At 47.7% G+C, this 22,742-nt stretch overlaps 1 protein-coding gene across 3 annotated transcripts in view; it reads left to right on the top strand.

Annotated features, from left to right (window-relative positions):
• Nucleotides 1-14,399: 14,399 nt before the first annotated feature.
• Nucleotides 14,400-22,742, top strand: part of Tpd52 (tumor protein D52) — a 115,943-nt gene continuing 107,600 nt past the window's right edge. For all 3 annotated transcript variants that reach the window (XM_075971481.1, XM_075971480.1, XM_075971479.1), the window contains exon 1: nucleotides 14,400-14,543. In XM_075971481.1, the coding sequence (XP_075827596.1) occupies nucleotides 14,525-14,543 (19 nt within the window). In that variant the 5' untranslated portion in view covers nucleotides 14,400-14,524. The remainder of the gene's footprint in view (nucleotides 14,544-22,742) is intronic.

The raw sequence follows: 22,742 nt of genomic DNA, 5'->3' as shown, positions 1-22,742 counted from the left end.
CTGTTTACTCCTCCCACCTATCTTCTAACCAATGAAATGGGCCAAGGCAGTTCCTTTATTAGCCAATGACCTTCCTCCATCAAACGTAACCACCCAAGTGAAAGCAACAGCGAACCTCTTTTCTCAGCGCTTGCTCTGGGCAGGGAACGAGTTACTGTCCTTCTGTCCTTTTTGTGTTGCTAGAGAGGTAAAGACAGGGAGGGAACTTCGACGGAGCCAGGTGAAAATGACATAAAGCTTCTGGCTGCATGGCATGGTGCCGTTGGCAGCTGGAGGCAGGAAGGTGTGTGCAGAGGGAGATAGAAGCAGATTCGGCTTTCTGGGCTTGGCTCTGAGTTGGAGAGGCTGGACACAGTCAGGGAAGCTGGGAGTTGATGGCTACTCCTTCATCATTCTGGGCCAGTGGCTATCAAAGCTGTACTTTGACCTCCTGGGTTGGTGACCTCAGGTGGCAGTTTAGTTCTATTGCCACATACCATCTGGTCATTGTTCACCAAATTTTTCAACATCTTGCCAGTAATCTAGTTCTACCATCAGTCAAGTCTGCCTCTGCCCTTTGGGAGAATGGCCATTACAGGGAAGTCTGAAGTATTAGCATAGTCAGTTTAGACTAGTCTGGCTTTTAACTATCACAGCTGCCTCTGAGGATTTACTCCGTGGGTCTGAGACAATGCGGAGATAGTGGGAAGCTGAATTCTGGTTGTCCCCTCCTTAATAACTGTAAGCCTTGGGCTCTAACTGATCTTTAGGATCCAAGTACTATACAATAAAGATGTTTGTTATAAGATGAAAGACCCAACCAGAAATCCATTTAGAATAGCTTCTAGCCTCAGCTCTCAATATTACAACCTTTTTCTTTTGGGTTATCTATTTTTATGCACGAGTATCAGTTTTTTTGCCTTCATGTATGTATATGTGTTGGGACCTGTTGGGGCCTATGGACACCCAGACCCTGAATTTCTCATAAACAGCTAGTTTTCCCTTGCTCTGAGCATGAGACCCTGCTGGCAGAATGGGTTCTGATGAGTCTGCTCCTGAAAACACAAGAGCTGGGACATGGACTATATAAGCTGCCCCGAGCACAGTAAAGGGGGCGTTCTTGTCTCAAGGATGTCCCTGTGGCCCCGTCTGTCTGTCTTTCTCTGTGTGTGTTTGTGTATGGTTTTAAAATTTCAGCCTAGTCCCACAGCACATAGAGAGTAAAGCACAGATAAAACCCGTGCAGTTTTGCATATGTGTACCACAGCGTGTCTGATGCCAGCAGAGGGTGTCAGATCCCCTGGGAAACAGATGGTTGTGAGCCACCATGTGGATGCTCAAAATTGAGTTCAGGTCTTCTGCATGAACAGCAAGTGCTCTTAACCACTGAGCCACCTCTCCAGTCCAGGCCTTTTCTTCTTTCCATTCTAGGTTTGTTCAGTGGGGCTGGTCCCAGGGTTAGATGGGAAATGCTCATGTGACGCTGGTTCTTTGTCCTATAGGATGCTCTGCTATGGGAGAGTACACGGTGTTGTACTGGATAGGAGGTGTCTGGTGAGCCGGAGTCCTGACATTTGAGACGGAGGTGTGTCTTAGTCACTGTTCTGTTGCTGTGAGGAGGCACAGTGACCAAGGCAGCTCATAAAACAAAGCATTTAGCTGGGGCTTTCAGAGGTTTAGTTCATCGTTAGCATGGTGGGGAGCATGGCAGCACCCAGACAGACCTGGTGTTGGGGAGAAGCTGAGAGTTCTTATAATGATATTTCATTTGTATTTTAATGAATACAGCTTGCCTGAAGATCAGAGAGTAAAATAGCCACCCTGGTCAGCCTTACAGACCAGACAGTGGCAATACACACCTTTAGTCCCAGTAGCCACACTAGTTTGCCATAGAAACCTGGCGATAGTGGTACACACCTTTCATCCCAGCACTAGAGAGGAGTATAAAATGGGAGGAGACAGCTGTCAAGTGCAGACTCATTTTAAAGATGAGGACTCTAAGGAGAAGCCTGACCCCAGGCACCAAGCACACATGTGGTGCACAGACATAAATGCAGACAAAAACTCATAGATGTAAAATAAATTAATCTAAAAATAAAAAAAAAACAACGGGTAGTGGTGGTGCTAGCCTTCAATCCCAGCACTCAGGAGGCAGAGGCAGGTGGATCTCTGAGTTCAAGAACAGCCTGGTCTACAAAAGCTAGTTCCAGGACAGCCAGGGCTACACAGAGAAAGCCTGTCTTGAAGAACAAAACAAGAACAAAATAAAACAACAACAAAAAGTCTTTGTGTTTCAGTATCCTCATTTATAAGGTAGCAGGCTGGCTCCCTAGAGCTGCGAGAGAGGACACATACACACACACACACACACACACACACATATTAATATATATGTTCACGCTGGTTTTAGACAGTGTGAACATTTTGGTATTGAATATGATGAAGTACAGATGCATAGTTATTTAGAATAGATTTTTGTTTGTTTCTTCTTCTTCTTCTTCTTCTTCTTCTTCTTCTTCTTCTTCTTCTTCTTCTTCTTCTTCTTCTTCTTCTTCTTCTTCTTCTTCTTTTTTGAGACAGGGTTTCTCTGTGTAACAGTCCTGCCTGTCCTGGAACTGGCTTTGTAGATCAGGCTAACTTCAAACTCACAGAGATCCGCCTGCTTCTGCCTCCCAAGTGCTGGGATTGAAGGAGTACACCACCACCACCCCTCTTAGCACAGAATTTTAAAAACACTGAAACCCATAGGAAATATTTTCCAGAGAGGTCTTCTATGGAGCAATAAGGTACACTCTCTACCTCCCTTGGCTAAAACAGAGGCCTCAGTTGGTTTCTTAGAGAAAGCAGAGAGGATTTTTTTCCTGGCTCAGGATCGGTACTTGGAAGATAAGCTCATGTCTGCAATCGATTTCTTTGAAAGCTTGGTGTGGGGTTGACTCCCTGGGGAGGAAAGCTAAGCGGGAGGAGGAGATGCTCATTAGAGAGCCTTTGCTTTTATTCTGTCAGGTGCATGGTGCAGGAAGAACGCGCTCCCAGTGTGTGTTTGCTGCTTCAGACAAAGTCCTTGAAACGGCTTAACTGGGGGGGTCTTCTCTTGAGAAGGAAAGCTGGGCAAAACAGGTGAAAGTGGCTGGGAGTGGTGGTGTACTCTCCACCCCGCACTGCACTCGGGAGGCTGGGAGTGGTGGTGTACTCTCCACCCCGTACTGCACTAGGGAGGCTGGGAGTGGTGGTGTACTCTCCACCCCGCACTCGGGAGGCTGGGAGTGGTGGTGTACTCTCCACCCCGCACTGCACTCGGGAGGCTGGGAGTGGTGGTGTACTCTCCACCCCGCACTCGGGAGGCTGGGAGTGGTGGTGTACTCTCCACCCCGCACTCGGGAGGCTGGGAGTGGTGGTGTACTCTCCACCCCGCACTCGGGAGGCTGGGAGTGGTGGTGTACTCTCCACCCCGCACTGCATGCAGGAGGCTGGGAGTGGTGGTGTACTCTCCACCCCGCACGCAGGAGACAGAGGCAGGTGGATCTCTGTGAGGATGAAGCCAGCCTGGTCTACAGAGTGAGTTCCAGCACAGCCAGGGTGAAATAGAGGGACTTTGTCTCATCACACACACACACACACACACACACACATGCACGCACGCACGCACACACGCACACACGCACACACACGCACACGAAGCTCCTTAGGAAAGGTCTTAGCAATGGTATAAGTTATTTCCAGATCATCAGAAACCCTCTGAGTAGGTTCTGGGTCCACTTCCTAATATCTGCTTATGGGAACAGCCTACCCTTCATCCCACTCCCTCTCCCTCTCCCCTCCTCCTCTTTTTGAAGGAGGGCCTTGTTCCGGGCATGCTAGGAAAACATGCTCTGTCATTGAGACATACCGCTAGCCCTCCTCCATGTTCTCAACTGCAGTTTCCTTGTAAGATTTAAGTTTTATTCCCCTCCTCAGCACGTCTTAGTCCCGGTCTGGCTTATACTGTTACTATGATCTCAGAGAGTGCAGAGTCATGTCCAGGGCCTGCCTTCCTCCTCCAAGGCCTGGGAAGGTAAACAGCTAAAGGCCCGCAGTGAAGTTCCGCTTTGAGATCTCTTCTCAACCACAGAGAGCCACCTTACTCAAGATCGCTTCCTGAGGGGACCCTACTTCCTAGGGTGAGTCAACATTGGGGTGCAAGGCTGGACTCTTGCCTCAGTCCTCTTGTGTGCCCGTCGTTCATCCTTGGGCCTGATCCTGTTGGCTTCTCTTCCCAGGCTAGACCTCTATCATACCTGCCAGGAATCTACACACAAATGTGTGTTTTACCTGCCCAGCTCAGGGGCCAGACGGTTTTGCACGTGAGAACCATGTTATGGTAACTTTCTTCTCATTATGGAAACAACAACAACAGACACACACACACACACACACTTGTAATGGGAACTTCGAAATTCCCTCACACCAAAAGCTGCCTTCCAAGAACATGGATGACTATGAGAATTCACAGCATTTAACATCTTTTCAAATGTTTCTAACATTTTTTTTCTCCCTTTGAAATAGTCAAGTACTATTTATAAGGATGAACTAAGTGGTATGATGGTGGTCCACACATTAATCCCAGCACTCGGGAGGCAGAGGCAGGTGGACCTCTGTGAGTTCGAGGACAGCCTAGTCTACTACAAAGCAAGTTCCAGGACAACCAGGGCTACACAGAGAAATCTTGTCTGGAAAAACAAACAAAACAACAATGACAAGAGATAAACTTAAATTTAATAAATGGTAAATACCAGTGAACACTTCTTATTATGGTAAGATATGCATACGATAACATTTTACCACTTAAATCAGTTTGCTTTTCACGCAGGATTTCTTCCCCTTTAACCTCCAGCACGAGCTGGCCTAGAACTCACTAGGTAGCCCAAACTCAGAGCAACTCTCCAGTCTCAACCTTATGAGTTCTGGGGTGATGGGCATGTACTCCCATGCTCAGCTCATTTGGACCAAATTTGTATTAAATTTTTTCTTGAGGAAGAGTGTCATGACTCTCAGACTGTTTTCCAGTTTGCTATATCGACAAGGATAACCTTGAATTTATGATTGCCCTACCTCTACCACCTGAGTGTGGGAAGTAGGCTCGCAACTACCACACCCCTTCCTCAGTTCTGCCCTTGATCCTTTGCAGGATAATGGAGGAGAAGATCTTGCTGCTACAGCACAAGAAAGTTAACCCCCCTGTAATTTGAGTGTCCAGCTTGTCCTTCTTCTTGTGTATAGGAATTATGAATGAGTGCTTCATCTTAGCTGAGGCCCAGTACGGATTCAGAGCTAACAGGAGCATAGTTGATCTGATCTTCGCTTTAGGCAACTGGCAGAAAAATATGAAGAATTTGGAAAAGAGTTATATGTCTGTTACATCGACTTCAGGAAGGCATTCGATAACATTTGGAGAAAATGACTTTGGGAAACAATGAGGTTCTACAGTTACCCAGAGGAAATCATAAGGACACTAGAAAACACCTATAAAGATACCACAGTCAAGTCTGTGGAGAGCTAAGCGATCAGTTTAATACAATCGTGGGAAGGTTGCAGGGATGCGTCCTCTCACCACTGCTCTGTAATATATTCCTGGAATTAACAATAACAAAAGCCCTGGAGGATGAGGAGACAGGTATGCAGACAGGTGGCGTGTGAATCAATAGCTTGTGTTTTGCCAACGCTACAGCACTGCTTGTTGAAAGTCCAACTGAGCTGCAGGCCATGGTAAACAGAGTGGTGGAAGTCAGTGAAAACCTTGGTGTGAAAGTCAACATCAAAAGGCTGAGATATGATACAAGAGAAGGGTGCGTAAGAATTTTAGCATTGTAATAAAGAATCTGAACCTCAAGCAAACAGTCAACTTTGTCTATTTGAAACCTCAGTTCAAAAGAGGGAACTATTTTAGATATCAAGAGGTGGATAGGGATGGCAAAGTTTACATTCCAGACACTAGGAAAGGTTAGATCAGCAAGTGACATAACAACAACAACAGAATTACAAAGAAAATTATGAGACCCTTGTCTTGAGCTGCCTTCTTTACAACTCCGAAACCTGGACAACGAAGCGCTCCTCAGAACAGCGGCTGAATGTGTTTAGACGGAATGTCCCAGGAAGATTCTAGGTGTCACACAGAGATAGGCTGTGCAGTGATGACATTAAGAAACATTCAGCTACAGGATATGGAAGTAAACTGCAGGATACAGAAACGGTGCTTGAGATACGTCAACCATGTTATTGAGAATGAATGACTGCAGATACCCGAAGATAGTATTGCTTGGAAGAGTGCACGGGATAAGGCGAAGAGGAAGGCACCCAAAATGTTAACCAGACAGCATAAAGAAAGACTGTGCAACCTTGGGTATGACAATAACACAAGCATCTAGGGCTGCCCAGGATAGCAACAACTGGAGAAGCGTCATAAACAGGCTGTCCATGTATGCTTAAGCTGTGGCATAAATGACTAGCATACCTGGTGTGTTGGAGAGAGAATCAAACCCAGGGCGTGAGAATGCTGGGCAAGCATCTACCAACTAAGTGACACCATAGCCCTGGGACGTGTGCCCGTGTAGTCAGTAGCATTAGGGACCCACGGTCCACTCATCACACTACCATCTCTGCAGCTCCCAACCAGCCTTTCTGAACCAGACTCCTAGTACAAATATCGATAACTTTTTTCTTAATTTTTAAAATTGATTCTTTGGAAAATTTTTATTCCCAAAGAATTTCACATTATGCATCCCAATCCCGTTTATTTCCTTGTCACCTCCATATCCTCCCATCACCCCCATAGGGTCCTCCCCAAAAGAAAATGAATTAAAAACAAAACAAACAAAACCCCACTTCTCTCCTCCATCTTTCCACCTCCCCAACACCTCTTCCTTCATCTTAGTGGTGTTGGGAGCTGTGATGTGTCACAAGTAGACCCTTTTGTTCATGCTACGTACTTGCAAAAGTTTCTTGTAATGGGTTGTTGGTCTGTTCAAAGCCTCTGGCTTCTGGTACACCATTAACGCTGGACCTCACCAAAACGTTTCCTGGAAATCCTGCCATTGCCCCAAGTCATGGAGATTCTGCAGCTATGGCTTTTTTCACACACTCTGGCAGGTCATGGATGGGGTAGATGTTTGGGTGGGACAACTCAAAGCCTTGGCTGTGGGTCTGATTTTGTCAGTCTGGGCTGCTGGAGCTGCCCAACTCAGGCAAGGGATGGAGCCAGCTCTCCCACACCTGTCATGGGGGAGTCATCTTTTCAGAGTATGGGGCCAGCTCTCCTGCTTCAGTGGCCAGCTAGGAGCAGGACTCGCTCTCTCAGAGCCAGCATAGGGCGGTGTCGATTTAGCACAGCCACTGGATTTCAACTCACATGGTTCCTATGGCCCCCTGTGTATTTTGGGCTACAGAGATTAGCATAGACCCCTGCTGCAGCAGGACCATAGACCCAGACATGGCCCTTGGCAGCAGCTTGGGCCCAGTGCCACCTAGGCCGCGATAGCAGCACAGGCAACCCAGATCAGTATGGCCCTGGCAGCAGCATGGCCCTAGGATACCAACATGGTGTCAGGTGGCTGACCAGAAGACCCCAGGTATCCAAAGGGTCCTGGTGGTAATAGAAGCCAAGGACATCAAATGGACCCAGACAGCAGCTTGGGCCCAGATGTCATCATGGCCCTGGGTGGCAGTGAAGATCACTCATCCTGGGCATGGTCTCAGGTGGTGGCCCAGATCCAGACGCTGGGCATCCGTGTGGTCTTTGGAGGGAACATGGGCTATGGATGTCAACACGGACTCTGACTGGAGTAGGACTATGGGCCCAGACACAACTTTCAGCAGCAACCCAGGACATCATGATGGATGCCAGTGGCAAGCAGATCACCCACGTTAGCCTGTTTTTCCACTGCCTTTGCTTCTTCAGTTCTGCGTCTTTCTACAGCACACAAACCGGTCCACTTCTCTTTCTCTCCCATCTCTCCACCATATTTGCTCATCATAATGGTATTTACCTTGTAGTAACAGGTGAACTTGTGGATGTCCCCAGCCTGCCCAAGGCTGTGAGGACCCAGGCAGGCCTGTAGCTTTCACACACCTAGAAATATGGATAACTCTTGATATACCAATTTAACCTTGCGCACTTCATTCTTAAAAAGCTGAGTTGGGAGTAAGGAGAATGAATAGAAACCCAGGTGACTCTAGGACCCCTAAAGATAAAATGTATGGACAGGAGCTAGGGAGCCCAAGGCCAGTGACACACCTCCTCCAAGGTCACACTCCTTAATCCTTCCCAGACAATTCCAGTCACTTGGAACCAAGGGTTTCAATATATGAGCCTATGGGTATCTGTGAGGGCACTCAGTTTTGAATCTGTTTCCATCTTGACTAAAGGTGAGAGAGCTGAGAACTGGTCTTGCTTCTCAAGGACAAATAACAGGCTGTTTGGCCAAGGGTGTGGCTACTGGATGCTGTACTCTTCAAAGGCCAGTCAACAGGATGTTTGGCTTAGGGCACAGTTACCAGGAGTTTTGAGGTGTAAGGAGGTATTTACTCTCACCTGTTCTTTGTACCATCGAAGGCTTGTGTTTTTCCCTTTTGACTGCGGCATAGAAGGACAGTGAGTGATAAACTCGGGGCCCCCTCTTTTTTACAGTCTTCACTGGAAGCCTCCTGACTTTATTTTCTGTCTCTTGTTTTTGTTTTTTTTTTTCCTTAGTCCACATCCACACCCTCCTTCTCAGGAATGCACAGCCAAGTTGGGCTGGAGCCGACAGGTACCACTCTCATTCAAAAAAAAAAAAATTGAAGAACCAAAGTTCCTCCATTTTGTCTTCTGCCTCCATCTTGTGTCCTGTGTAAGCTATTTCCCATAAAACATTCCAGTCCTCAGAAATGGCTAGGGGCAAAAGTAACAGGGTAGCCATCTGGAGAGTACAGTTGACTGCAGAATATCCCCACCCAAAGGTCAGCCGATAAGAAAACTTGACAAGCAACAGGCGAGGTTCAAAAACAAAATTTCTGAAAAGTCCCTAGACACAAGCCAATCGGGATTGAACTCATCACCTGCACCCTGCTAATGTAACTTTTCTGGGTTTTGCCTTTAAATAATGCCCTCTAGAAGGGCAGGGTACTTCCTCCTGCTACTGTGCTGACAAGGTCTCTGCTGGCTTGTAATTGAGCATGCAATAAACCTTGCTTTTGCATTTTGGTGAGTCATCTCCCTGGTGGCCTTTTGGGGTCCCCACAGACTAGGCATAACAAACTCACAAATCCCTTGGTTTTCTTCTTTGCTTGTTATCTATCTATCTGTAGGGGGGAGGCCGCTAATTAGTTCCCAGACACTCAGCCCCAATCACACAGAAACCATATTAATTAAATCACTGCTTGGCCCATTAGCTCTAGCTTCTTATTGGCTAATTCTTACATCTTAATTTAACCCATCTCCATTAATCTGTGTATTGCCATGTGGCTGTGGCTTACTGGCTAAAGTTCCCACATCTAAATCCGGCAGGGTACCTGGCTTCTCTCTGACTCCACCCTTCTTTCTCCCAGCATTCAGTCCAGTCCTCCCACCTAGCTCTGCTCCACCCCACCCTGTTCTGCTATAGGCTCAAAGCAGTTCTTTATTCATTAACGGTAATCACAGCATACAGAGGGAAATACCACATCATCCATCCAACTATCTATCTATCTATCTATCTATCTATCTATCTATCTATCTATCTATCTATCTATCTATCTGTGTATGTTTGTGAGATAGAGGGGTAGGGAGAAAGAGAGAGAAAGAAGGTGATACAGCTAGAAAGAGGGGTACTGATTTCCTTCCCGTGTAGTCTATCATTGGAACTTGCTATATAGTCAAGGAGAACCTTGAACTCTTGGTCCTCCCGTTGCTACCTCCTGAGTGCTCGTACCATGCTTGGTTTTATCCTCCTGTTTTGAACTCATTTTTCTACCCACAGGCTCCTCGTGGCAAGTCCTAAATTATTATTATTGTTATTTTTTTGGGAAAATTTGTCCTGTAAGTGTGGTTCTTCTTGGCATTCTCCACTAGCAGCTTAGCATTTTGGCTGGCTCAGCTCTGTAAGATCAATTACCAGTGCCTGGCTTTGTGCGCTCTCTTTGTCCTTGTGGTTTTGTCTTCTTACTGTAATTTTAGTACCGATGGGGAGGAGTAAGCATGGATGGATGTTAGAAAGATACTTAAAGCCACTGAACTTTCCAAAGAGTGGATTTAATGGTATATAACTTCAATGTCGATAGAATAAATTTAAAACACTTTTCATACTTGGGGTTTTTGTCGTAAAACATGACTACAGATTTTAGAGAGGAGGAGCATGAGCCAGAGGAGTATCCATGAGAAACCCAGGACAGTAATGGTTTAAATCAGGGACTTTAGTGCTGACTTGGCTATGTATCTGGCCTTGCAGCTTGCCTTTGAGCAACAGCGTGTGCGGCTGTTCAGCACTGACCCTGCACTTGCCGTTCTCCTGCCCTGTCTGTGCAGGAAGAACACTGATACTTAGGAAAGCTAACCTTTATCCCTGGACCAGTGAAATGGTTTGTAAAACACTGACTCAAAGCCAGGTCTGGGCATGCAGCTCACTTGCAATATCCCTTGCCTGGCAAGAGCAACATCCTGGATTCAATTCCAAGCACTGAAACAAAAGAAGAAAAAATATTGTTAATTATATTATCATTGATTCTAAAATAGCCGATGATGTTTACACCCTTGGGCCATCTTCAGGCAGGATGGGAGAGCGAGAATCCGTGATAACAGCAATGGTTGAATCTCAGGAGAAAAGGGGCTGTGTCTCCCCTGGGCTTCCTCCCCCTCCCAGCTCTCATAATACAGCCTAAATAATACCCAGGATTCAGAGGGGCTGAACATGCCAGGGGGTTAAGTGGTCTATGGCTTTTCTTAAGATAGCCCAGATCAATGCTGTGAGAGCATTTCCTGTTGCTACTCAGGGATTGCATGTCAGAATTCCGTTAGAGCACATTCTTAACGTCTTGGTTTCATCGTCACCATCGCTCATACACCTTCGAGGACGTGAGACAGCTATGATGGTGTCTTAAGCAATTCAGTATCAACTATGTGACACCGAATAGATTTCTCTCCAAAGTTTAACGTCTCAGCCCTTTGAACTGTGACAGTCTGAGCAGGGAAGGCCAGTCTTTCTCCCGGACAATGACAACTTCCCATCTGTGCTCTGCCGTGCTGCTATCTGACCAGCCAGCCAGTCAGGGTCGCCCTGGAGCTGCTGCACTCAGCAAATAAAGACAGAGGATGCCTCAGATGGTGGCTGAGGAGGGAATAAATATTTTCAGTAAACACCATAGGGGGTATGCTAACACTAAAATACACCACAAACACGATAAGGGGTATACTAATACTATCATAAACCAGGAAACTTATCATTTTCTTGAAATTCAAATTGAAATTGGTGCCCTTTATTTTATCTGGAGACTCTAGGTCCAGGCTACTGGGAGGCCACAGCACTCGGCCCTGGCTTTAGAAAATGAGTTTCAGTGCCTCTCTTGGGGGAAGGAGGCCTTATTTCCAAACAGAGGCCTCTATTCATACCTGTACCATCTCTACAGATCATGACCCCTCCATGGGCAGGCATCTCTGAAATCTCTTGTCTTGGCAGGCCTGCATGCATTATTGGGGTTTTTGGCCTCATTCCCAGGTAAGCTTTGTGATGGCCATGCTGGTCTGAAGTGTGGCCAAGAGGCAGCTGATGCTCTAACACAGGTGTAAGGAAAGAACCAGAGACAGTCGGGGCCTCTATTGGTTCCTGCGGTGGTTTGAATAAAATGGCCCCCATAGGTGCAAAGGGAATGTCAGTATTAGGAGGTGTGGCCTTGTTGGAGGAGGCAGGCTTGGGGGCTCAGATGCTCAAGTCACAGCCAGTGTGGCAGTTCACTTCTGCTGCCACAGATCACGTGGGACTCTCAGCTCCTTCTCCAGCACCATGTCTGCCCGCATGCTGCCATGCTTCCGGCCGTGATGATAGTGGACTGAACCTCTGAACTGTAGGCCAGTCGCAATTAAATGTTTTCCTTTATAAGTGTTGCTGTGGTCATGGTGTCTCTTCACAGCAATAGAAACCCTAACTTAGACAGCATCCTTGCCCCAAACTTAGGGGTGTCACGGCAGAAAGCATCCAGATGTTTCTATACTTTGTATGATCTCTGATGGCTTTCAGGGTGGGGAGGTATGCATGACAAGGGCAGAGTACCAAATTTTCATGTACATAATGTTTTTTGTTTGTTTATTTATTTATTTAGTGGCAGGGAACCGTGCCTGCCAAACCCACCCTATCTAAGTCAGCCATCCATACTGGAAGTCCCTAGTCTTTAAGTCGTTCAGTGAAGATTTTGAAAAAAAATCTACTGTTTCTTGTAGAGATTTCAGCAATGGATTAGTTTATAAAAGAATCTACCTGGCTACTGTGTCGCATGTCTCTAGTTTGGGAGATAATATATTTGAGGCCAGCCTAGGTCACATAGTAAGCCTGATTTGGTACACAGCTATAACCCCGGGGCTTCACGCATGCTAGGGAAGCTCCCCCAGCTATGCAGCCTCTCCCGCTCCTTGTCTCTGCTCTTGAGACAGGGTCTCATGGAGCCCAGGCTGACTTCTAAGTTTTTATGTCTCCAAATGTGAGCATGACCTCCTGATCTTACTGCCTCCGTTTCCCAGCTACCAAGACTATCAGTGTGGCACCACCATGCCAGGCTTAACAGATTAGGTTGCAAAATGCCCTGGTGTATCAGGGTTGCACTTGAGCCATGTAACAGGAGTCGAAATAATAATGATTTTACAAAGCAGGCATTGATCTTTCTTTGGTAGAATGCAGGTCTACATGACCAGATCCATTCTGCCTTTGTCTCTGCCAGCCATCCTTGGCTTCCTTCCTTCTAGTTACACTGTGCTCATTGCTCCTGTAAGTAAAGTGGAAAATAATGCGCTCTCTCTCTCGCTCTCTCTCTCTCTCTCTCTCTCTCTCTCTCTCTCTCTCTGTCTGTCTCTCTGTCTCTCTGTCTCTGTCTCTCTGTCTCTCTCTCTCCCTCCCTCCCTCCCTCCCTCCCTCTCTCTCTCTCTCTCTCTCTCTCTCTCTCTCTCTCTCTCTCTCTCAGCTCTTGGTAGCCCAGGTTGACTCCAAATTTGTGGTCTTCCTTCTTCTTCTTCCCTAGTGCTGAAATTATTCTTTTACATGCAGCCAAGAAGGGATCTCTGTCCTTTTCTTTAAATAGTTTCTTGGAGCCTGTCTTAGTTAGGATTTCTATTGCTGTGCAACACCATAACCAAAAAGCAAGTTGTGGTGGGGGGGAGGGTTTATTTGTCTTTTACTTGAGCATTGTTGTTCATCGCTGAAGCAAGACAGAATAGGAACTCAAACAGGGCAGGATCCCAGAAGCAGTAGCTGAGACAGAGGCCATGGAGAGCAGCTGCTTATTGCCTTGCTTTCTATGACTTGCGCATCTAACTTTAGAGAACGGAGGACCAGCAGCCCAGGGATGGCACCACCCAACATGTGCAGGGCCTTCCCTTTGTCACTAAATGAGAAAGGCCTCACAGCTGTAGCTCAAGGAAGCATTTTTTCAGCTGAGGTTCCTTCCTGTCAGATGACACTAGCTTGTGTCAAGTTGACACGCAGAGCCCCAACTAGGCCAACCTTGCTTATTCATGAAGAGCTATCTCCAGCTCCAAGGTCCTGCCTGGGCAGTATTTCAGCGGTGCGACACGCGGGTTCCCACACAGGAAGAAAAACGAGAACATTTCCATACATGAATGAGTATGTAAACTCTTAGAGATGAAGGGATAAGGCAAGCGTTCTTTTTAAAATCTGAGACAGGGTCTTGCATCTTGTTATATTCCACGCTAGTCTCAAATGTACCATCTTCGAACATGCTACGTCTACACTTTTAACACTAAGCTACACTCCCAGACGTATGTAGTTCGAATTCTTTTTCATATTATAGTATTTCCTTCCATGCCAAATTTACCTTAATGTTGATATATACATATACATACATACACACACACACATAAACACTTCAACAGTAATAAGAATTTACTCTGAATCAAGTATGGCCATGGTTCAAGAACACTAAGTCACCCAAATGACTCGTTCCACCTTGCAAACAGTGTTTTCCGTTCGAGCAGGTGCACAGGGGCGGAGAAAGGGGCAGTCGCGAGGCCAGAAGCCTGGGAGGAAACTTTTGCGAGCGAAGTGCAAACGCCACCGACTCGCAGCTGCTCGCCCAGCCTCGGAGTCCCCTTTCCTTCCCTTTTCAGCCCCTCCCTGGCCTTTCCCGACCTTCGGGACTCCTGCGCGGCGCCGCCGCCCGCGCCGACGTGGCGGAGCGCACAGGTCGCGGTCAGGTGGTCGGTGACGCCCGGGACCGGCTCCCGGGAGGGCGGCGCCAACGCCCGGGGTGGGGACTGCGCGGCGGCCGCGGGCGGAGCGCGGAGCGGCGCGGAGGAGCGCGGCGGGCGGAGCGCCGGGAGCGAGGTGGCACAGACATGGACCGCGGCGAGCAAGGTAGGCGGTGGCAGGCTCCCGGCGACCGCGCGGAGCCTCGGAGCGGTGTCTGGGCGACCCCGACCCGGCACGCTTCGGTGGCCGAGCCTGGGAGCCACTCACGAGCGCGGAGCGGGCAAAGGGGCCTCTTCGCTGGAGCGTGAGTGTGAGCGAGTGTGCTCCGGCGTGCTCGAGCGGGTGTGCGCAATCGCGTGCGAGTGTACTGGGGAGGAGAAGGGGAGCGAGAGCCGGCGGAGGTGCTAGGCTACGCGCTGGGAGGACCACTCAGGCAGCGCGCTGGCCTCAGGGTCACCGCCAGATCCTGGAAGTGATGGGGTTCAGGTGGGACCGTGATTTGAGAAGTCTTCCTACCTGCCAGTTAGGATTCTTGGTGGTCTTTGAGCCAATGGCCAGAGTGTTTGGATGTAGATATTCGTCATACTAGGAGTCCCGAAACTGTAGAGTGCTGCCTGTCTGCTTGGTTGGGGGAAGGGAGCGTTCATGGTCTGGATCTTAGTGGCCAGGTGAATCTTAGAGATCCCGTGCACCGCGGCTTTCTATTTTCTTCCTAAGACAGCAACTCAAGTGAAATCGCCAGGAATAGAATCATAATGGGGATGTGGCCAGAGTAGGTTGTGGGTTTCGATTGAAATATTGACTACAATGAAGAGCGCTGCTGTGAAACTGGTAAGGGTGACGGTTTACAAATGCTAAAGAAAATACCCAGTGTTTACCAAGTGGGTTTAGGAATCGTTCCTGTTGTGTGCCCCGTAGGACACTTCATTTTCTGCTTACTTGCCGCCGGTGTTTGCCTTTGGTATGAGTTTCGAGCATGAGTTATTAAAAATATAAATAAAACCATATTTTACTTTTACTGTATTCTATTTGCGATTAATTTGTAAGGTAGAATTTTAACCCTAGTAACCCCCCATTCTAAGTTCACACTGTGTGTGTTTATAAACCTAACATACAATATGTTATATGCTCATGAGTTTGTTACTCATGTATCTTTACACATGCACACACACTGTCTAGATTTTTGGTTTTGGGGGGTTGTGTTTCCTCTTTGAGCCTGTGTGGTTGACTGAATTAACTAAGTAACTTGACCTTTGTGGGTCAAAGAGTTAGAAAGTTTGTCTTTATAAACCTTTATAAACCAGTATTATTTCATCTGACTTTTCATGCAGACTGTCTGGGTAATACATATGTGTGTATGTGATTGGTTTGTGTGTTCCGTGCGTGTCTGTGTATGTGTTTTTGCACTGCCACGTTTAACATGCTGATATTTTTCAGTAACAGCTTGTTACTTTGAAGTGCGCCAAAGTGCTGTTTGGTTTAGGTGTCCAGCAGCTGCCTCAGCCGGTTAAGGCACCGTGTGGTTTATGGGATTTTTAAGTTCCTAGTTCTAGGAGTTGTAAGGAGAGTCATCATAGTGTTCAAGTGTTTCCTGTGTGTGACAGAGTCACTTGTCTTGCTGTCATAGTTCTCAGCTGGACACCCTGCCCCTTTGGAGAGTGTGTGTGTGTGGGGGAGGCCAGCTGCTTTATTCTTGCTAGGAATTTCCCTAAACCTTTGTGACAGGCCGCCTGCCATCAGCCAGACCCCAGGGAATGTAAGTACTCAGCAAGGCTTGTTGATGCTTTGGATTGAAGTGCCTGTGTGGCTGCTTCCAGCTGCTACCCTCTGTTTCCCTAGTTCCCTTTGTTTCCTGCTCCTTTTTTTCCCTTTCCTACTTGCTTTTCTCTGTGATAAGGCTGTGTTGAGCAGGCCAGATAACCTTACCTGTGAGGGCCTTTGGACTGGCAGTGCAGGTGGGTCTGCCCTGAAGGAGTGTGCCTGCACTGCCTGGCTTCTCGCGAAGGGCTGGCCAGTGAGATGTGTGGATTCAAATCTGGTGCTCACCAGCATCCCAGTGTTGGCTAGGATGCAGTGTAGCAAACTGTGATTATGTCCTTATTTAATTGTAAGGTCATTATTTTTCGTCCCCAGAGTATTTCAATCTAAATCATAAACTTTTTGGACTTACTTTTTCTTTTTTCCCCTTTTTTCTATAAATCCCAGCCTCTGCTGGCCTCCATCTTTGGAGGCCCCTCCCCTGTACCCCTCGACCTTGATCCCCCTCCCCAGGAAAGTTCAAGACCACTCCCATGGGTTAGGGTTATTTAAACTACTCGCCAGAAAATAAATGCGTGGTTTTCCCTTTTTCTCTCTGGTGGTCACAATTGGCGACTTCTCATTCCCTTCAGGGCCACCTGGGAGTGCAGGTGTCTAATTAAATCTGGACATCTTTTAATCTGGTCTGACTTGGCTTGATTGTGATTATTTTGTTTCACCAGAGAGCTTGCAGTTAGAAAATATTCCTAAAACTTTCCTTTCTTCTTTGTTTTGTTTTGTTTGAGTCAGAGTTTCTCCGTGTAGCTGCCCTGGCTGTCCTGGAACTTGCTTTGTAGATCAGACTGGCCTTGAACTCCTAGAGATCCACCTGCCTGTGCCTCCCGAGTGCTGGGACTAAAGGACTTAAGTTAAATGTCCCCTTCTTGTCTTACATGAACTCTCTTGAGAAAGCCTTAGATTTCCTTGTATGATGCTGGTGCCGCATATTTTGCTACTGATCTTTTTTGTTGTTGTTGTTGTTTTGTTCAAGACAGGGTTTCTCTGTAGCTTTGGGGTTTGTCCTGGAACTAGCTCTTGTAGACCAAGCTGGCCTCGAACTCACAGAGATCAGCCTGCCTCTGCTGCCCAAATGCTGGAATTAAAAGACTGTGCCACCACCGTCTGGCTGCTACTAATCCCCTTAACAGACCTATAAGCTTAAAATAAACAAATTTCTGTCATGTTCTTTGATACTTTGTAGTCTATGCCCAGGTTATTTTTCTACTTTTTGTTTAGATGTTGGGTACCATGCTTTCTTTCTATTGCAAGGGATCTCAAAAATACCTTCTCTGCATACTGCTCTCCAAGCATGCTAAGGCGTTAGCTGGGCAGGGAACTTACCGTGGATGGTGTTTCCTACGCTGCACCGCTGTGCCACTTGCTTACTGGAGCACGCCTGTGTGACAACAAAGCCCTCTTGTCTCCTTTACTGAATAAATATTTATATGCAAGGACTCCCTTATGTCAGTAAGAGCCTGAGCGCTGTGATAGGGTGGCAGCCGTAGCCCATCTCCTGAGCATGGTGTTCCTGTCAGGGATACTGTGACAGCCGTAGCCCATCTCCTGAGCGTGGTGTTCCTGTCAGGGATACTGTGTGTGACAGCCGTAGTCCATCTCCTGAGCATGGTGATCCTGTCAGGGATACTGTGTGTGACAGCCGTAGCCCATCTCCTGAGCATGGTGTTCCTGTCAGGGATACTGTGTGTGACAGCCGTAGTCCATCTTCTGAGCGTGGTGATCCTGTCAGGGATACTGTGTGTGACAGCCGTAGCCCATCTCCTGAGCATGGTGTTCCTGTCAGGGATACTGTGACAGCCGTAGTCCATCTCCTGAGCGTGGTGATCCTGTCAGGGATACTGTGACAGCCGTAGCCCATCTCCTGAGCGTGGTGTTCCTGTCAGGGATACTGTGACAGCCGTAGCCCATCTCCTGAGCGTGGTGATCCTGTCAGGGATACTGTGTGTGACAGCCGTAGTCCATCTCCTGAGCGTGGTGATCCTGTCAGGGATACCGTGACAGCCGTAGCCCATCTCCTGAGCATGGTGTTCCTGTCAGGGATACTGTGACAGCCGTAGTCCATCTCCTGAGCGTGGTGATCCTGTCAGGGATACTGTGACAGCCGTAGCCCATCTCCTGAGCGTGGTGTTCCTGTCAGGGATACTGTGACAGCCGTAGCCCATCTCCTGAGCGTGGTGTTCCTGTCAGGGATACTGTGTGTGACAGCCGTAGCCCATCTCCTGAGCGTGGTGTTCCTGTCAGGGATACTGTGACAGCTGTAGCCCATCTCCTGAGCGTGGTGTTCCTGTCAGGGATACTGTGTGTGACAGCCATAGCCCATCTCCTGAGCATGGTGTTCCTGTCAGGGATACTGTGACAGCCGTAGCCCATCTCCTGAGCGTGGTGATCCTGTCAGGGATACTGTGACAGCCGTAGTCCATCTCCTGAGCATGGTGTTCCTGTCAGGGATACTGTGTGTGACAGCCGTAGTCCATCTCCTGAGCATGGTGATCCTGTCAGGGATACTGTGTGTGACAGCCGTAGCCCATCTCCTGAGCGTGGTGATCCTGTCAGGGATACTGTGACAGCCGTAGCCCATCTCCTGAGCATGGTGATCCTGTCAGGGATACTGTGTGTGACAGCCGTAGCCCATCTCCTGAGCGTGGTGATCCTGTCAGGGATACTGTGTGTGACAGCCGTAGTCCATCTCCTGAGCATGGTGTTCCTGTCAGGGATACTGTGACAGCCGTAGCCCATCTCCTGAGCGTGGTGTTCCTGTCAGGGATACTGTGACAGCCGTAGCCCATCTCCTGAGCATGGTGTTCCTGTCAGGGATACTGTGACAGCCGTAGCCCATCTCCTGAGCGTGGTGTTCCTGTCAGGGATACTGTGACAGCCGTAGTCCATCTCCTGAGCATGGTGTTCCTGTCAGGGATACTGTGTGTGACAGCCGTAGCCCATCTCCTGAGCATGGTGTTCCTGTCAGGGATACTGTGTGTGACAGCCGTAGCCCATCTCCTGAGCATGGTGTTCCTCTCAGTGAAATAGTATTTAAAGGGAAAAAGGAATGGTTACCAGAGCCAGAAACCCGAGGAGAGAAGAGGCAGAGGGGAAGAACAGTGGAATGATGTGTTGTTCTTTAACCATTTAGCCTTAGATATAGCCCAGATCTGGGATGTCACTTATTTAAATGTAAAGTAGGTGTAGAGAAGAAAGGCTAATCCAAAGGTCTCCTCGGGTGACATCAGGGGCGTCCTGCCCAGGTTATTGCTCAGCACCCTCCCTTTCCATATGTCTGCATGGATCTTCCTTAGGCTTCCTCCACTTCCTGCTTGTATGTTTTTGTGACAGCCTGCCTGACAGTCCCAAGGGGGAAAGCTGAGTAGTGGGAGGGGCTGAGGTCTTTTAGCAGATTCTCTGAACTGAATAATCTATGGTGTAGTAAAAACAGATACTACACACCCACCGGCAGAGCAGAACAAAGCATCCTTGCGAGGAGCCTTTGCTGCAGGCTAAGCTCATTTTATACCCTCTTGGGGTTAATTTGCAGCTTTCCTTGTTGACTGTTGTAAAATCTCTTTTGAGACCCTCACAAACTTTAAACTGGCTGAGTACCAGCTGTAAAGATACCATGGTTTTACATTTTTAATTTAAAGAAGAGATCAAAGGATTTGTTGGTTGATTGGTGGTTTGATCCAGCAGGATCTTGCTAGGTAGCCAAGGCTGGCCTAGAACTTTCAGTCTTTCTGACTGTGTGCCGGGTCAGAGGTGGAGGTCAGTTGCCTGGTGATTCAGGTTACCTAAGTTGTTAATGAAAATTGAAAAAAAAAACCCACCAACATTAAGCTCTAAAAATATGTGTTTTTTTGGGGGGGGATTAAAATAATTTATTTTAGAAAAATTAGAAACGGGGAGGAATAGAAAGAAAATAAAATTGTTTTTGTTTTGCTGGGGCTGCTGGATGAACCCGGGCCTGGGGATTGAACCCAGGTAAGGGCTCAGACAGTGAGCCAGGTGTCCAGCAGCTTCATTGTTGTATGTGTGTTTGTGTTCAGAGGCCAGAGAAAAACAAGTGGTTTTATCTCTCTCCACCTTACTTGTTGGGATAAAGTCGCCCACTGAGCCTGAAGCTCAACATTTTAGCCAGGCTGGTGAATTTTCTGTCTCTGTCCCTACTGATGGGGTCACAGGCATTGGTAGTGACCTTGTTTTTCACATGGGTGCTGTTTTTTTTTTTTTTTGGTTTTTCGATACAGAGGGTTTTTGCTTTTCAAGACAGGTTTCTCTGTGTAGCCTAGGCTCTCCTGGAACTTGCTCTGTAGACTAGACAGGCTGCAACCTCAGAGATCTTCCTGCCTCTGCTTCTGAGTGCTGGGATTCACTGCCATCCAGTATGGACTGGGGTTTTGAACTCAGTTCCTCATGGAGAACAAGCATTCTGCCATCCAGTATGGACTGGGGTTTTGAACTCAGTTCCTCATGGAGAATAAGCATTCTGCCATCCAGTATGGACTGGGGTTTTGAACTCAGTTCCTCATGGAGAACAGCACTTTTGCCAATTAAGCCGTTTCCTTAGCTATTTGTTTTTAAAGACGTCTCTTCCAGTTCTAGACTGACCTTAAACTTCTCGTCCTCTTGCCTCTGCCTCCCAAATACCACCAAGCCTCGCCATAGTTTTATTTTTAAGGCCATTTGGACATGCCTGTTCATACATATATTATTTTATGTCTAAGATAGGCAATATTTAGCTTGTTTCTCATTAATAGGCATTTAAATGTCATGTATGGAAAAAATTCTCTTTATGTAGACCAGGTTGTCCTTGAACTCATGGAGATCCTCCTGTATTTGTCTTCTAAGTGCTGGGGTTAAAGGCTTGGGGTTTGTTAGCATTTGGACTTCCCTTCCTTACCTCTGTTTCTTTGCCTCTGGTATGGAGAGGGCTTTCATGGGAGCATTATCTCATTTGAGGATGAAAAGATGGGGCCAGAATGCCTTCCTGCACCTACTGCTGCTCAGTTTGTTTAGCACAGAGCAATCAGTAAGTTGGTTTGAATGAGAATGATTCCTATAGGCGCATGTATTGAATACCTAGTTAGTCCCTATACTGTTGCAGAGGGGGTTAGGAGGTGTGGCCTTGTGGGAGGAGGTGTGGCCTCGTGGAGGAGGTGTGGCCTCGGGGGAGGAGGTGTGGCCTTTGGGAGGGTGTGGCCTTGTGGAAGGAGGTGTGATACTAGAGTGGGCGTTGAGGTTTCAAAAGCCCTGTGCCAGGTCCAGTCTCTCCCTCATCCTCCCTCTCTTTCCCCTCCCCCTTTCTCCTCCTTTTTCTCCCTCTCGCCCCGCCCTCCATGCCCCCTCTCCTCCACTCTTGCTCTTGCATGTGGATCAGGATCCACTGCTCATGCGCCATGCCTGCCAGCCAGCGTCCTTGGTCATGGTGTCTCTTCACAGCAGTAGAACGGTAACTTGACAGCCAGAGGAAGCCTGTCTTGGCATGCCGTGTCCTGAGCTGGGATTTTCCTGCCGGAGCAAACTGCAGCAAATACACGTTGTGTGCATCATGCCTGTGGGAAGAATTCTTAGAAGAGTGTGACTCTTCACTTTGGATTGTGCCAAGTCCCGCTCCATGGGAAGTGCCAGTTATCCCACTGGCATGTGTGAACGTCTGCTTCCCCACACCATGTGGTCCGTATTCTTGCACATTTCCAGCTTTGCTTGTCTCACAAAAGAACGATGACTCATCCCCTCCCCCCCTTACCACCGCACCTCTATCCCCCTCCCTATTCTTCTCCTTTATTTGGAGACAGGGTCTCACCAGGTAGCCCGTATTGACCTCATTCGTGGTAAGCTTGCTGCCGCAGCCTCAGACGTGAACCTCTCCACCTTTTTCTGACAGGAACATGTATCCACGTCTTTGGATGTGCTCGACATTTATATTTCATTTTCGGTAAAGCGTTAAACTGTCGTCATTGCCAGTTTCTCCATGGTACTGTCCGCGTTTCCCTGTCTTGTTTTGCCAGGTGCGACCTCCATCCATGAGATGAGGTGGTGTTTGCTCTTCCTAGCTTGCAGTCCCTTCTTTGACTTCATGGTGATTGTTTTTCCCAAGCAAAAATACTAAGCAATTATCTTTTCATTTATAGCTTCTAGCTTATGAATCATTCCTAGAAACGCCTTCTTCACTTGGACTTTATGTTTTGATGGTTTTATTTTTTTACATTTCAGTCTTCCATCTGGAGTTTATTTTAATCAGAAGCGTTTCAGCACCTCAACCTCCCCCCATACAGTTCGCTGCCCAGGCACCCAACACCATTGCTTGCCTGGGGGTTTCCCCCACCTATTCCAAACACCGCTGTAGCAGACACTAAACTCTTGCCTGTTTTTTCCTCCTTGATTTGCATGCTCACTGACAGCAGGTAACTTCACAGGATGTACACAGGCTGTGGGAGGCGCATCTCCCTCACTGATGTTTTTTTTCCTTTCCCGTGCTGTCCGAGTTTCTTCTTTACCATTCCTGCCAGATTTTATTTCCAAATGAAATTTCAGTTAACCTCGCAGTGAACTGAAAAGAAA

Source organism: Microtus pennsylvanicus, chromosome 5 (assembly GCF_037038515.1).
Source record: "Microtus pennsylvanicus isolate mMicPen1 chromosome 5, mMicPen1.hap1, whole genome shotgun sequence".
NCBI classification, from domain to species: Eukaryota; Metazoa; Chordata; class Mammalia; order Rodentia; family Cricetidae; genus Microtus; species Microtus pennsylvanicus.
The sequence above is the reverse complement of the archived record's forward strand: the minus strand, read 5'-3'. Positions and strand labels throughout refer to the sequence as shown.